At 44.4% G+C, this 16,159-nt stretch overlaps 3 protein-coding genes across 3 annotated transcripts; 2 read left to right on the plus strand and 1 right to left on the minus strand.

The window, feature by feature from the left end:
• Window positions 1-10: 10 nt before the first annotated feature.
• selenot2 (selenoprotein T, 2) lies at window positions 11-3,667 on the minus strand. The gene is made up of 5 exons (XM_014995640.2): window positions 3,448-3,667; window positions 2,911-3,021; window positions 779-905; window positions 627-714; window positions 11-564 (listed from the first exon to the last, which is right to left on the minus strand). The coding sequence occupies exons 1-5, from the start codon at window positions 3,630-3,632 to the stop codon at window positions 443-445; spliced, it is 633 nt and encodes a 210-aa protein (XP_014851126.1). The 5' UTR covers window positions 3,633-3,667; the 3' UTR covers window positions 11-442.
• Window positions 3,668-3,919: 252 nt separating this feature from the next.
• cox18 (cytochrome c oxidase assembly factor COX18) lies at window positions 3,920-8,608 on the plus strand. The gene is made up of 6 exons (XM_014995631.2): window positions 3,920-4,485; window positions 4,652-4,752; window positions 7,629-7,783; window positions 7,855-7,970; window positions 8,047-8,154; window positions 8,256-8,608. Exons 1-6 carry the CDS (start codon window positions 4,153-4,155, stop codon window positions 8,415-8,417), a joined length of 975 nt encoding a protein of 324 aa, XP_014851117.2. The 5' UTR covers window positions 3,920-4,152; the 3' UTR covers window positions 8,418-8,608.
• Window positions 8,609-8,753: 145 nt separating this feature from the next.
• igfbp7 (insulin-like growth factor binding protein 7) lies at window positions 8,754-13,769 on the plus strand. The gene is given in 3 exon segments (XM_088009339.1): window positions 8,754-9,067; window positions 9,069-9,277; window positions 12,220-13,769. Coding segments are annotated over 3 exon segments (360 nt in total). The 5' UTR covers window positions 8,754-8,939; the 3' UTR covers window positions 12,243-13,769.
• The last annotated feature ends 2,390 nt before the right edge of the window (window positions 13,770-16,159 follow it).

A 16,159-nucleotide genomic window follows, 5' to 3' on the forward strand; every position in this document is an offset into this window, starting at 1 on the left:
ATGGAAGAAATTTTCCTTTAAGACTTTTTATTTGAGCTGAAGTGAACAATCTATCAGCTGATCGTTAAAGTTGATGTGATCAGCTTCCTGTTTTCACAATAAAAGCTCAAACTTTAAATAAAACACAGATGATTGTTGGAAGAAAAGAACCAGTCCAGTGGTACCAGAACCAGGCCAACTGGATCCATAAACCAAGAACGTAAACAAATGACAACAGAGGAACAGAGAACGAGGGGTCAAGTGACCGTCATCTACGCCAGCTGTTGGCCCGGTGCATCATGGGAGTCAGCATGGAGGCGGAGACATCTGGCGCAGCCCGGCAGATCTGCTTTAAGGCCGTGCCTTCATGAACGCCAACAGCTGAACGTCCCACTGAGCCTGAACGCAGCACGGCTCAGGTACAGGTCAGAGGTCAGATGATCCAGGAGAAGGAGGCACGGCTCTAAGTGGAGGTGAAGGTGACGCGGTCGGCCTGGTTCATCTTCAGGTGTGTGTCGAGGATCCGGAACATTTCCTGGATGTTCGGAACGTAACCCGACTGCAGCTTGGACCACACGGGAACATCTGGGGAAGACAAACAGTGTTACACCAGGAAGCTGCACGGCTCTGCACCAATCAGGACTCACCGTTCAGCGTGACCTCGAAGGCTCCCGTAGACAGGAAGTGAGTCTCCATCATGTTACTGATGAAGAAGGCCATCAGACACGAGAAGATCTGGAAATAGGAAACGCCATCGTCAGCATCTGTTGCTACGGCAACAGCACAGCAGGTCTGGTACCTTGTTGTTCTGAGTCCAGGTCCAAACTGCAGGCGTGTCAGTACCGAGGAGCGGGAAAGGGTTCTGACCGCTGATGATGAGGAGGATGGAGACGAGCTTCAGGTAGGAGACCAGGTTACCAACGAGCCTGAGGAAGAGGACGGGTTCAGGAAGAAGGTTCCAGAACCGGAACCAGAGCCGGAACCAGAGCCGGGAACCTGAGTGAAGTTGGCCCCCCCACCTTCTTCAAATCAGACAAAATTGGTGTCAAACGTTTGTGCTACGTTTGTGCAGCAAAATTTTTTGTTTGTGCCGCTATCATTTTAAAGATATAAAGAGATGTTTCTAGAGGTCATCCGAGGTCAACCAACCCCCCCACCTTCTTCAAATCAGGCAAAATGGGTGTCAATCAACTCGGCTACGTTTGTGCTGGTTTGTGCAGCAAAAATTTTCGTTTGTGCTACTTTGGCTTTGAAGATATTAAAAGAAAAGTTTCTAGAGGTCATCCAAGGTCAATGAACACCTGTTCATGGTGAAACTGTGAATTTCATTTAAATATAAGTTGCTAACCTATGAACATGAATAATTAAATTTGAACCTGGAAGAAATTCATTTCATACTAGGTCTTATTTAGAATGAACAGGTAGGTACAACCATAGACATAATATAAGAATAGACCCTCATGGACCGCTCTCGCCTATTGCCGCTGACAAGATTTAGAGCAGCCATCTTGGAGCGGTACTCCACTCCACTCAGCGTTATGTGTCTGGCAGGCACATAACATAATGTATTTAATCGATCATAACACACTTTTTTGTTGCTGGAAACCTTATTCAAACATCTATCAAAGCTACATTTATAAACAATTGTATTTTTTAAATATTTTTTATTTCCATTGATACATAGTTCAGCCTATTTAAATATGCTTATTGGGGAAAACAATAGAATAGGAATAGAATATTCTGATGTTGATGCATTATGAGCATTTTACAAACCACACTGCCGTTCATAATTTATTTAATAAATTATTTAGTAATAGCAATACATATTCATATGACTATACAAACACAAATAAAAATGATTAATAATGACGCAAATAAATAATGATTAATAGGGTCTAACCCTACCTACTCTTATATTATGTGTATGGGTACCACGCCTCTCAAAACAATCTCGGTGACCTGTATCGTAGCTTCTGATCACTAGAGGGCGCTATTAGACAAACTGTACATTTGAAATACAAAAAATAAGAATAAAACCAAATGTGCTTGGCATCTACTCAGCCATTTTGAGCTTAATGTTATGATCAAGAGCAATCATCAACACTTCTTTTCCTCTGAACATAATACTAAGATGACAGGGCGTTATGTTAGTTGATAAAGGTCTTTCAACATGGATAACACCAAAAATACCATTTATTGTATCAGAAGGGCAACATTCAGTGCTTGGTGACATAAAACATAAAGGTTTAATGTAGTGTTCTTTAAACAAATTAATCTTTTATTGTAGAATGTTGTTGAATATTATGTGCTATGAATTGTAAAGCCAGATAATCAAGATAAATAAAAGTCACTTGTAAACAATTGTGATCATGAGTTTGTTATAATGAAATAAGTGAAGCTTCCCTGATTTAAGGTTTCAATAATGTTTTCAAAGCAAACCATTGACATCAAAAAGTTTAAATTTAAATTTTTATCTTCAAAGCCATAGCAAAACAGCACAAAAATAATCAGGTTGATTGACACCCATTTTGTCTGATTTGAAGAAAGTGGGGGGGCTGGTTGACCTTTTGACCTTTACACTTTCATTAATATCTTCAAAGCCAAAGTAGCACAAACAAAAATTTTTGCTGCACAAACCAGCACAAACGTAGCCGAGTTGATTGACACCCATTTTGCCTGATTTGAAGAAGGTGGGGGGTTGGTTGACCTTGGATGACCTCTGGAAACGTTTCTTTATATCTTTAAAATGATAGCGGCACAAACGAAAATTTTTGCTGCACAAACCAGCACAAACGTAGCACAAACGTTTGACACCAATTTTGTCTGATTTGAAGAAGGTGGGGGGGCCAACTTCACTCAGGTGAGCCGGGACCAGAACCGGAATCAGAGACGGAACCGGGACCAGAACCGGGACCAGAACTTCAGTCTCACCTGTTGAGTGGGGTCGGGGGGTAGTTCTCCCCCTGGATGCGGATGTCTGGATACACCTGGCTGATGGCCTGGGAGTATTCCTGGAAGACTTTACTGTAGCCTCAGGAGATGCTGGACACACACACACACAACCAGATTATAATCTGCTTCAGGTCTGAACAGGAAGCTGCTGAAACATACAGAAAATATGTGAAACTGATTCTGTTTTCTTCATAAATTTATTCATGAATTTATTTGCTGGACATAATTGATAATTATGAGTGAACTTCCTGGTGACTAAATACTTATTCTGAGTCCAGATCAAAGACCCATTCATATTCATAAAGTTATTATTCAAATGCAATTTTAAACCAGGAAAGTTAGGACAAAAAAAATCACATAATTAAAAACATTTAAGAAGAATAACAATCCCTTTGACGAGTCTAATCTTCAGGTTTGATATGATAGACATAATCTCTGTTCATCTCCAAGGAAATGTACTTCAGTTCGTTAAGCGTGACGTCATCGCGCTTGTTGCTAGCCTGCATGCTAACTCACCAGTAGCGGAACTGGAGCACTGGGCCGGAGTACAGCGCCGCTTTTGGGGGTTTCCCGCCCTCCGGTTCGGTTTCTGCAAAGACGCCGGTTCTGTGGTCCGACCGGCCCACATAAACATCCCGTAAGGTGAGGGCTGTGAAGAGCAGCAAAGCCGCGAGCAGACCGCCCGAACCGAACTCTGCCATGACTACCGTCCTCCTCAGGGGAACTTCCGCTGAAGACCTTCACAATAAGAGATGAAAGTAATTAGCTTTACCCGCTTTATCCAGAGATAAAATGTTAATGCTGAGTAAATAAGCCACTCAGTTTCTGTTCCCAGCATTGTCCACGTACTTCCGCTCGTGAGGTTTAATTCCTTCAAATGGTTTCACGCGCTATCATCATAGCCACTGCATGCTTTTATTGTGAAGAGAAAAGGTTCTCTGGTGAGCTGTCGTCAAAACAGCTTATTAGTATTTGAACTGTCTTTTTTGTTTAAGATATTTTTCTATTTTTGTTTTTTTATTTTTATTTTATTTTTATCATTTCTGTTTTTCAGCATCGTTACGTCATACCTCCGCGCCGCATTGGTCAGTGACGTCATGTTTAAGTGACGCTCGGTCAGTTATGGACTGCTATGAAACAGACTGCTTCTGATGAAGGTGAGGAAAAGCAGTTTTCTTAGCTTTAAAGGACACGTGGGCGCTTTAAAGTCACGTGGTCACCATGCTCACCGTGGGGGGGCTGGTGAGGTGCAGAGTCCTGCAGCCACGTGCACGTGACGTCCTCAGCAGGTGGGCTTCTCCTGTCCTTCCCCTCACCTGTACAACAGAGTCTGGCGTGAGGCCGGCGTCTGGGGTGGGAGGAGCCAGCGCCGCAGGTGGATGGTACGGCAGCTTATCAGACTCCGCTCCAGTTCACCTGTGTGAGAACTTCCTGGTCAGCGCGCACCAGGCAACCGGGTTCCCATGGTGGCTGAGCATCGCTATGGCAACAGCATCCATCAGGACCTGCATCACCCTACCGCTGGCCGCCTACCAGCTGATCATCATTGCCAAGGTAGGTGGAGTTCAGTTTAACGTCATCAGGGTCAATTTACAGCACCAGTTACCATGGCAACAGACCTGCATAAAAAGGGACCAGTTGTAGACTAGATTAACGTTGACCTACGACCTCAGGTTACATGCTTCCTGTGATGGTAACCATAGCAACCCTCGTGCTGCAGGTGGAGGCGCTGCAGTCCGAGATCTCTGAGCTGGCGAAGAGGCTTCGATTCGAGGTTTCAGTCCAAGGGAGAGAACGAGGCTGGACGGACAAGCAGAGCAGGTGAGGATCGACAGAACCAACCGCCTGGTACCAGGTCTGGGTTCTGGTTCTGATCGGGTTGTTCTGGCAGAACCTGGCTTCTGTTTCACAGACTGGAACCGGGTCGAATCAGGTGGTTTCCTGCTCATCCTCTCTGGGTTCAGAGGTTTTCCTTCACCAAGACTTTCTTCACGAGCCGAGTTTCCGTCAACGTTTTTCTTTCTGCCCATTTCAAAGTATCGCATGAGAAAGGTTTGATGGAAATGACAAAAACTCAGTTTTGCAAAAATGTTTTTATACGCGCTTGAGGCATTTTCCTTTTTTTTCTAAAAAAGTGTTAATATATTAAAGCGGAGATGGATACAGGTTTGCTGAACAAGTTCTAACGTAGCAAATGCTGCCATCTACTGATGGTCTGAGCTTTACCAGAGGCACCAAACTCCTCCATCTTGGAGGGGAGGACTTTCTGGACCTCTACTTCCTGCTTCCTACATCCAGGTGTAGTGTCAGCATCTGATGACATCACGCTTTGCGTAGCCTGGATGATTCCAAACCATTAAACAGAAATACTTTCTTAGCAACTTCTTTAAAAGTTTTCTCAAAATTGTAATGAATTGGATAGAAGCATGGAGATCTTACACACTCTTCCTTCTCATGCTTCAGATTGTAAAAGTTATTTCTGGAAGAATTGAACTAAAATGAAAAAGTTTAAAGAGCCAGTATCATGTGTCTTTCATTTTATAGCACAATCCAGTAGCTATGTTACCTTCAGTTGTTATAAAATATTATATATATCAAATATGGCTTAATATTAATAGAAATTTGTCCTCCTGATTTAACTTCTTGAAATTGGGCCTGTTTCTTTAAGAAGCTCCGCCTTCAGGAAGTCATCCCACCATGGCTCCTCTGTTAACCCTTTAATGTTTTTACTCTGAGCAGCAGCTCCTATAACAAGCTCAGCATCTGTTTGCCAATTGCTGCTGGCTAGTCTGAAGGAGCTGAGAGGGGGAGAAGCTGCACCTCGAAGGCGGGGCTAGGTCCACCCAGGCAGCTGAATGGTTGCCATGGAGATTAAAGGACTTCTCAAACATAATAGAATCGAGGGTTTCCCCCAGAAAACCTGCTAAGCCCGGTGGTCGGTCCACCGGCGGTCCACCGTGTTTTTGTATTAAAAGATGCTAAGATGACAGGAAATTTAAAAATATTACTTGGTAATTATACATTACGGGAAAACATTGCCAGTGAAACACTACTTAAACTCACAACTAGTCTTAAAAACAACAAATCAAAAAATACAATTAAAATTAATATCAATTATTTGCACTTTTGTTTAATCCAAATTAAGTCAGCAGCTCCATCAGGCCCCCAGGGCTTCAGGGGCCCCATAAATGCTAATATTTTAACACAGACAACAGATACATGAATGTAACATTTGTTTATTGAGATGATCAATGCTGCTAAATTAGATTCAATTTCAGCATAAATTAAAAGATTTTAAATTGTTTAACATTTAAATGTAAGATTTTATGGATCTGGCAAATTTACTTTGTAAAACTTCAAAGAACAATATTCATGGTTAGATTATTTTGTTACCATAGCAACAATCTGATGCTGTGAGTTTAATCTTTAAGTTTGAGCTGTTTGTTCACAAATAGTAAACTGCAATTATAATTTATTGCTTTTTAGGTTGGCCAATTAAACTAGTCCCCCTCTCTCAGATTAAATCCAACACATCTGTTAAAGGTGCTGATATTTTTAGCAACAAAAGGGGCCCCTCAGTCAAATTCTGCTCCAGGCCTCATACAGCCTTGGACCGGCCCTGCATGATGAGGTAATCTGCTGCACTATGCAGAGATGCGCAACAAACAGGGGATTTAATTCAATGCTGCTAATGTGGCTTCAGTAGCTCTAACATTTCTTGTCTGTTGAGTTTTTAATAAGCGTCACAGAAACTGTTCTGGTTGGTCGAGTTTATGGGACGAGTTTCTCAGATCTCCGCGCCGCTGCGAACATTAACTCTGTCTGACTAAGTGGACAAAGCATTTGATATAGTTTGATGCATTGAGTAACCGGAAAAATAATACTAAAAATAATAATATAAAATCAGCTTGATGCGTTACAGACAGGAGAGTGTGAAAGCGCCTCACCAGGCTGAACCTGCATGATCAGGTTAACTGGTTCGTTAACTAACACACCAGCCAACTGGGAACACATAGATGAACTTTACCAGCGCAGGCAGAGCCAGGCACTGGGCAGCGTGTTGAGATGGAAAAGCCACACAAAATTCTTTGTTCACCAATATAAATCATTCTCACCGCTCGCTCAACGCACCTCTGAAAGCGACTGCAAGTTATTCCTGCAGCTCACGTAGAGCTGCGCAACCAGAGCTAACCAGAGTGGTGTTTAAAGTCCTACCTTGATCAAAAACTCTGGAAAGAATCATAATTCCTCACAGGAGGTTGATGTAAATATCCATAAAGATCAGCCTGTGTCCAGTTTGAGTGAAAGGATCCGCGCAGAGGTAAACTTAATCCAGCTGCTGCAGCAGAGAGGCGCCAGCGGTGTGATCGGTCCGGCTTTAAGAGCATAAACTATAAACCTATCTTCTATAAACAAATCTTTTAGGAATAAATCTGCTCTGCCAGTGAAACGCTCAGAACAACAGAGACACTTGCAATCTGGCTTAAAAAAGAAAAGAAAATATATATTTTAAATTATTATTTTCCTAAAAACATACACAAAAAAGGTTTAGCCTGGCGGTGGCGCTAGTAAAGGATGGCGGGCCGCCAGGCCTATAATACACTTGGGGGAAACCCTGGAATCGAGGTTGGACAGAGTCCAGGAAGGAACTGGAGTTCTGTTTCTGGGGTCTGAAAAGGTTCTGTTTCTGTTCACAGGGTCCAGTTCCAGAAGAACCTGCGGCGTCTGGTTTCGCAGCTCTACGTCCGGGACAACTGCCACCCGTTCAAAGCCAGCCTGCTGGTCTGGGTCCAGCTGCCGCTCTGGGTCAGCCTGTCTCTGGCACTGCGGAACCTCAGCCTGGACCGGCCAGGTAGGGGCTGGGTTCTGGTTCTGCTTGGGTTCTGGTTCTGGTTCTGGTCTGATCTCTGTGTTCCTGTGCAGCGCTGCATGGCGAGCTGGCAGCAGGGGGTGCTCTCTGGTTCCCAGACCTTACGGTACCGGACTCCACCTGGGTCCTGCCGGTCTGCCTGGGCCTCACCAACCTGCTCATCCTGGAGGTCGGTGTGGGGGCGGAGCCAGGCCACCTGGGCCGTGATGTCATCGCACTGATGTAATCTCCTTCTTCTTCTTCAGGTGTTTTCTCTGCAGAGAGTCGGAGCGTCGCGCTTCCAGCGACTGGTTCTGAACGGGTTCAGAGGGTTCTCGGTTCTGATGATCCCCATCGCTGCCTCTGTCCCGTCGGTGAGCTAAACGGGTCAGGATTAGATCTGGATCAGAACCGGGTCCCGGGTGTTTTATTTTGAAGAGTCGGAGCTCTCTAACGTCCTGTTTCCTCCTCCCAGTCCATGGCTCTGTACTGGTTCTGCTCCAGTCTGGTCGGGTTTGGTCACAACCTCCTGCTGCGCTCACCAACCGTCCGCAGAACCGTTGGGCTGCCGGCACCGCAGTCCAAAACGCCGTATCGGGACCTGCTGTCAGCCTTCATCAGCAAGTACTGGAGGTAGAACCACCTGGCCGGGTTCTATTGGTACCACACTGGTTTTACTGGTGGTTCTGCTCGGTTCTACAGTGGAACCAGTCCGGAGAACATGGCTGCAGCTTCCTCATCGGTCTTGGTTTTGGTAGAACCGGGCTTCATGTGGGACTCTTTAAATGTTCTGGTGATAATAAAGTTCTGTGGTTCTGTTCGTGTTCACCTGGTGGTTCTGGGTTCTGGAGTTGAAAATGTTCTGGGAATCTTTATTAAACAATAACAGGAAGAAAACACTCCCAGCTCGGACTGGGATGCTTCCTGTGTCCCAGACTGGGCGTCGGGGTCAAACTGGGATCTGAATGTGAGGAATATGGGGGCAGAAGTTCTGGTCGGAACCGGCCGATCCAATCAATAATCAGACACCTTTCAGCTCATCGAGTTCAGTGAGAAACTCATTTGGATCAGGAAGTTCGGGTTGGTCTGGGTTCGGCTCGGGCTGTGGGAGGGGCCAGCAGCCTCATCAGCTCTCAGTCCAGTTCAGACCTGTAACGCCATGACGTTCCGCCGTCTCTCGCTGCTCCTGCTCCCGCTGCTGGTTCCGGTTCTGCGGGCCGGGCCGGGCTGCGCTCCGTGTGACCCGGCGTTGTGCGCTCCTCTCCCGGCTGCGGGCTGCCCCGCCGGCTCGCTGCGGCCCCGGGTTGGAGTGCGTCAGGAGCGGCGACGACAAGCGGAGCAAAACCGGCGTGTGCGCGTGCAAGACCAACTACCAGGTGTGCGGATCCGACGGAACCACGTACAGGAGCGGCTGCGTCCTAAAGAGCGCCAGCATGGCGGCGCAGCGGGGCGGCAGGGAGCCAATCAGCGTCCAGAACAAAGGCCGCTGCGCCTCAGGTGAGACGGACCTCAGGTGTTATGTCAGTGTTCTGGTATTTAAAAGATTAAAGTGAAAAAAATAATACAAATAACTTATAGAAAAGTTTTAAAGCAGCAAAAAAAAAAATCTAAACTGTAAGAAACCCATAAGTACAGTAAGTATGGATCGTCAATAAATAAATTGTTCAATAAATCAGAATATCAAAGAAACGTTCACGCGCCTGCTTTTTATTATTATTATTATTATTGAACTGTTTTTTGCAGCTCAGGTTGATAATCTGGCTGTAATCCCGTTGGAGGAATCCTGTTCATCCAGATGTTTCTCCAATCCACCTGTTCATTCCAGCCCTCAGCTCCGGTCCGGTCCGGTGGTTCTGGGCCGACTGTACCTCCGTCTGGCTTGGCTTCTCTCTGATAACCTCTTTTATTCCGAGCCACATTAGCGGCTCACTGAGGCGCTCAGAACATTCCTGCCAGGTCACTGGTCCGGCAAGATGGGTTGGTTTTGGTTGGGTTCTGTTCAGGTTCTGTCCTAACCCCATCTCTGTCTGCAGCTCCCTCTATAGTGACGCCTCTAGGCCAGGTGTTCAACCTCAGCGGCTCCCAGGTGCTCCTGAGCTTATGCATACATAAGGTTGAGAAATAATAAAAAAAAATATGGGAAAATTAAAACCCATTTTGTCCCTATTCTCAAGAATCACGAATAGTGAATAATTATATGTATATATATATATTAAAAAAAAATTCCCTTCTCACCCTCCGCAGTCTCTCTCTCTCTCTCTCTCTCTCTCTCTTCCCCCCCCCCCCCCCCGAGCTCGGGTCCTCTACCAGAGGCCTGGGAGCTTCAGGTTCTCCTCCAGTATCTTGGCTGTGCCTAGAACTGCACATTTCTGGACTGAGATGTCTGATGTTGTTCCTGGGATCTGTTTGAGCCACTGCTCCAGTTTGGGGGTGACTGCCCCGAGGGCCCCGATGACCACAGGCACCACTGTGGTCTTCACCTTCCAGGCCTTCTCCAGTTCCTCTCTCAGGCCCTGGTATTTCTCCAGTTTCTCCTTTTTCCTGATGTTGTGGTCACTTGGTATTGCTACATCCACCACAACGGCTTTCCTCTGTTCTTTATCCACCACCACAATGTCCGGTTGGTTCGCCATTACCATCTTGTCTGTCTGGATCTGGAAGTCCCACAGGATCTTAGCTCGGTCATTCTCCACCACCTTTGGGGGTGTTCCCCACTTTGACCTCGGGGCTTCCAGTCCATATTCGGCACAGATGTTCCTGTACACTATGCCCGCCACTTGGTTATGTCATTCCATGTACGCTTTCCCTGCCAGCATCTTGCACCCTGCTGTTATGTGCTGGACTGTCTCAGAGGCCTCCTTGCACAACCTACACCTTGGGTCTTGTCTGGTGTGGTAGATCTGAGCCTCTATTGCTCTGGTGTTTAGGGCCTGTTCCTGGGCGGCCAGGATGAGGGCCTCTGTGCTGTCCTTGAGTCCAGCTTTCTCCAGCCATTGGTAGGATTTCCTGATATCAGCCACTTCAGTTATTTGTCGGTGGTACATCCCATGTAGGGGCTTGTCTTCCCATGATGGTTCCTCCAGCACCTCGTCCTCTGTTCCCCAGTGTCTGAGACATTCGCTGAGCACATCGTCCATTGAGGCTTTGTCCTTGATGTATTTATGGATCTTGGATGTTTCATCCTGGACAGTGGCTCTCACACTCACTAGTCCTCTGCCTCCTTCCTTACGGCTTGTGTACAGTCTCAGGGTGCTGGATTTGGGGTGGAACCCTCCATGCATGGTTAGTAGCTTCCGAGTCTTAACGTCCGTGGCCTTCATCTCTTCCATTGGCCAGCTAATTATTCCGGCAGGGTATCTGATTACTGGTAAGGCATAGCTGTTTATTGCACGGATCTTGTTCGTGCCATTGAGCTGGCTTCTCAGGACTTGCCTTATTCGTTGGAGGTATTTGGCTGTGGCTCCTTTCCTTGTGACCTCATCGAGGTTGCCATTTGCTTGTGGTATTCCCAGGTACTTGTAGCTGTGCTCTACGTCTGCTATTGTTCCCTCTGGGAGTGAGACCCCTTCTGTGCGGACGACCTTCCCTCTCTTTGTAACCATCCGGCCACACTTCTCTAGTCCGAATGACATCCCAATGTCAGTGCTGTAGATACTGGTGGTGTGGATCAGTGAGTCGATGTCTCGCTCGCTCTTGGCGTACAGCTTGATGTCATCCATGTAGAGGAGGTGACTGATTGTGGCCCCATTCTTGAGTCGGTATCCGTTGCCAGGTCTTGTTGATGATTTGGCTGAGGGGGTTCAGGCCTATGCAGAACAGCAGTGGGGACAGAGCATCTCCTTGGTATATGCCACATTTGATGGACACTTGTGCAAGTGGTTTGCAGTTGGCTTCAAGGGTGGTTTTCCACAGCCCCATCGAGTTTGCAATGAAGGCTCTTAGAGTCCTGTTGATGTTGTACATCTCTAAGCATTCAATGATCCAGGTATGTGGCATTGAGTCATAGGCTTTCTTGTAATCAATCCAAGCGGTGCACAGGTTGGTGTGTCGGGTTTTGCAGTCTCGGGCGACTGTGTGGTCTACAAGGAGTTGGTGTTTGGCTCCTCTGCTATTTATGCCGATGCCCTTCTGTGCCGTGCTCATGTATTTATCCATGTGCCCGCTTATCTTAGCTCCTATGATGCCTGACATGAGCTTCCATGTTGTAGAGAGACAGGTTATCGGCCGATAGTTGGATGGGACTGAACCCTTTGAGGGATCCTTCTGGATCAGGATTGTGCGCCCTTCAGTTAGCCATTCAGGGTGAGTCAGGAAGCTGTGGACAGGAAGCTGTGGACAGGAAGTTACAGACAGGAAGCTGTGGAGAGGAAGCTGTGTCCAGAACTTCCTGTCCACAGCTGGGGTGTAAATCTCTGACTGGAGGCTTGTTCTCGTTTCAGGGATGAAGGACGAGCCGCTGTGATCAGACGACCGACTTCATCAACTTCAGACTTTTCTGTTTCCTGCTCATATAGTTTGACTTTTGAACTCATTATAAATTTAACGATTTAATCTGAATTTAAAATGTTAATCATTTATTACTGTTTTCATTCATTATTGATGTTCTTACTTTTATTTTGAAAGGCAGGTTTACCAGAGCTCAGCCACAAGTTGTTTCTCATTAAGTGAGTTTTATGTTCTGTATACGGACCTTCGGGTCATTCCTCTACATCAGAACGTTCCTGATAAAAAACTAAATGTGATTTTCCATCCTGCTGATTATTTCTTGAAAGGATCCAGGACTAGTAGAACATGTTGCCCTAAATATGTTGCAATTTTCCTATTACCTAAGAAAGTGCGGTAACACTTTATTTGAAGGGGGTTGAATAAGACTGTCATGACACTGTCATAAACATGAATAAGCCTTCGTGAATATTTATGACTGTTGTCATAAAGCGTCATTCGGTAAATAATGACACTTTTAATACAAAGTTGACATTATTCAAAATGTCTTTGTTATGACAACTTGACATTAACCAAGAAATCATTACTGATAATTTGTTATAAAAGTATTATTGATTGCACTTTAAAAATTAGGTAACTTTATGTTATTAAAGGTAAAGTTTAAACAGTAATGATTTCTTGGTTAATGTCAAGTTGTCATAACAAAGACATTTTGAATAATGTCAACTTTGTATTAAAAGTGTCGTAATTTACCGAATGATGCTTTATGACAACAGTCATAAATATTCATGAAGGTTTATTCATGTTCATGACAGGTGTTATGTCATGTTTATGACAGTGTCATGACAGTCTTATTCACCCCCTTCAAATAAAGTGTTACCGAAAATGCTGTTTGTGAAACACCAAAACTAATAATTACTTCAAAAATGTATATTTTGTTGTATTTGTCACCCATGGAAGTCGCTATTTTTTCACTGCTGGGTTGATGACGTCATCAGGTCCATTCTGTACCGGAGTCTACAGAGTAAATACAGGAAGGCTAACTTTACCCCAGTAGTTGTTGATCATATTGGTTTGACTGGTGTCATTTTACATAATGCCACACGGTGTCACTATCGGCTGTGATAAAAAAATAAAAATTGAGATGAATCTGGATAATTTCCCACATGACAGAAAGGAGAACGCAGGAGAGCCGGAGTGGAACCCAACGAAGGACCTAATCTGGACCCTGGACATTTCTCCACAACACTTTGTGAAATTCTGTTCCCCTGTGAAACTCTGTCCGCCTATGTCGGGAGCGCGCACTGCAGCCAGAGAGGCGGATCTGACCAAATCTGATGGATTTCTTGGTAAAACATCTCATATAATCATGTCAAGGTTGTAACTTTCAGTTTAATCGGCAGCTAACAAAATTGTAAAATAAATAAATAAACGAAGTCTTGTGTTTTCTTACACCGTTTTGTGTTATTTTAAACACTAAGAGAATCTGTCTTTTCCCTACTTTCCACACTTAATCCTTCCAAATAAAAGTCAGTCACCAAACACAGTTTTCCAACACGTGTGTATTTATCATTTGTCTTTTCTGATATAAGAGGATGGAACTGGCTGATAGGGCACCAAAAAATAAGACTTCCTGAAAAGATGAGTGTCGACTTTCTGGAAAATCCTGTCCTAATGTAATATATGACAGATTACTGGATTAAAGAAATTTCTTAATCCAGTAATTTATTAATCTTGGAATAATCCTAATTTGAGAATTTGGAAACAGTGGCTCTTTATTTCCCAAAGTTATGGGGGAAGGAGAGAATGGATATTTCAGCTACCTGAAATAATCTGTTCCGCCTCCATAAAATGGGAACAAATTAATTTACTACCAAGTCTTTAGCTTTGTTTATTCCTTTCATCATTAACAATAAATCATGTAAGTTTGAAAACATTTGCTCACTATTTGCCAAAGTTGTGAGGGGAAACCATATATTTGAGCCACTTGAAATAATCCGTTCCCCCTCCATAACATGGGGGAAAAAATTACCTGCAAGTCCTTCACCGTGTTTAATCTTCTCTTCATGAACAACAAATCCTGTAAATGTGGTAATATTTACTGAATATTTGCCAGAGTTATGAGGGGGGGACCAAATATTATAGTCACCTGAAATAATCTGTTCCCCATACAAAGAATAGGTTATTTCAGACAGCAAAAATATTTGGTTCCCCCATAATAACTTTGGAAAATAAAAAGCCAATGTCTCCAAACCTATAGGACGAGAGGAATAAACAAGTTTGTGAAAAAATTATTAGCTCCCATGTTATAGAGGGAGAACAGATTATTTCAGGTGGCTAAAATATATGGTTGCCCCCTCATAACTTTGGCAAATAAAGAGCAAATGTTACTGTCAGGGTTGACACCTATTAAACACAGCACATAACACAGGAAAGACAAGAGAAAGTTAGATTCTTAATACTCGCGAGGAGAACAGACAGAGATGTGCTTTCAGTTACAATCTCCTACTGCTCTGAAGCACATTTGCCTGCCCCTCTCTTTTTATTGTCTTTAGGATCCCTAATCACAGAGAGCGCTGTAACTCTAAGGGGAGGGGAAAACACTTCATCACACAGTCACAGCGCCAAGATTATAGCTAACTAACAACACAATCTATCTCGCACTAGCTTATCCAGTTCCTGACCCAGGATCAAGCAGGACAAGTTGTACATCTTCACGGCGATGGTTTTATAGCTATCTAAGAGGTCAAAGCAGGCCGTTCTGAGAAGAGCTGCTGTCACTGCTCTTCTTCAGAGAGGCCTCCTCTGAGGAAGGAAGCAGAGTGATTAACAATACAGAAACATTCCTTAAAACCTATGACTAAACTAAATAAGTAAGAATACATAAACTAAGAACATAATAAAGATATACCAAATAGTTGATAATAATACAATTTACCTAACATTCCCCCCTGTTTATCAAATATTTGTTCTAAGTCTCACATCCCTTCTAAACAGCCACTTCAAACGATTTTCAGCTGGGGGTTTATTTGTTTTAAGAACGCAAATATTTTTACTCTCAAGGGTTGTACTCAGTTCAAAAACTAGGATCTAAATACATGTAAGGAGAATCCTCAGCAGAGGATTCTGTGTCAGACTCAGCATGTTTTAACAACAAAGGATACATCTGTGCCATCCGGTCCTCCATGGGCAAAATTGCTGTGGTGATGATACGGTTAAACAAAGAACGCAGGCAAAAAGTACAACGGCATTCACACAAGGTTAGAATGGCAGCAAAGACTGCCATTGATACTAAAGCAGAGGACACAAGGGTTTGGTACCTTCCAACAACCTCAAACCATGCATCCCACATAGAGGTGTTTGCTCCAGAGGCGTCCTTCATTTTGCCATTCAGGGTTCGGTGCCCCGTAATGGTCTCCACCAGGCTCCCATCGGCTGCTGCGTTGGTTGGCAGGTATATACAACATCTTTCTCCAAAGACAACACACACACCCACCCTTTCTCAGCCAGCAACATGTCAAGAGCTATACAGTTTGGAAAGCCATCAGTGAAGTAGCGGCCAGCTGCTCATGAACCGCCTCGAACTCAGCCTGTGTCTAGTTACTTAGTTTGGCACGTTGTAATGAATGAAATTGATCCCGTCTACGTCCCTATTTACAGTACACCACCAACAAACTGTAGATTCAAAACCTGATCGGTCAAAATTGGTGAGGAACCCGGATGGCATGGATGTATGTAGACGCACATGTTCCCATGACAGCTCTCGTTTCTGGAAAGGGTAAGACAGAACATGTGTTAGATCGGTTTCTGTCATAGGATAAACAAATACAGGCAATAAAGAAACTGGAGCACAGAAACCCGTAACCTTTCAGGGTAACTTATCTAAAAGCCTGTCATCATCACTCCACCACCAGACATCTCTCCAAAATATGACAT

Source organism: Poecilia mexicana, unplaced genomic scaffold, assembly GCF_051168715.1.
Source record: "Poecilia mexicana isolate PSO_F unplaced genomic scaffold, ASM5116871v1 scaffold_10, whole genome shotgun sequence".
Taxonomy (NCBI): Eukaryota; Metazoa; Chordata; class Actinopteri; order Cyprinodontiformes; family Poeciliidae; genus Poecilia; species Poecilia mexicana.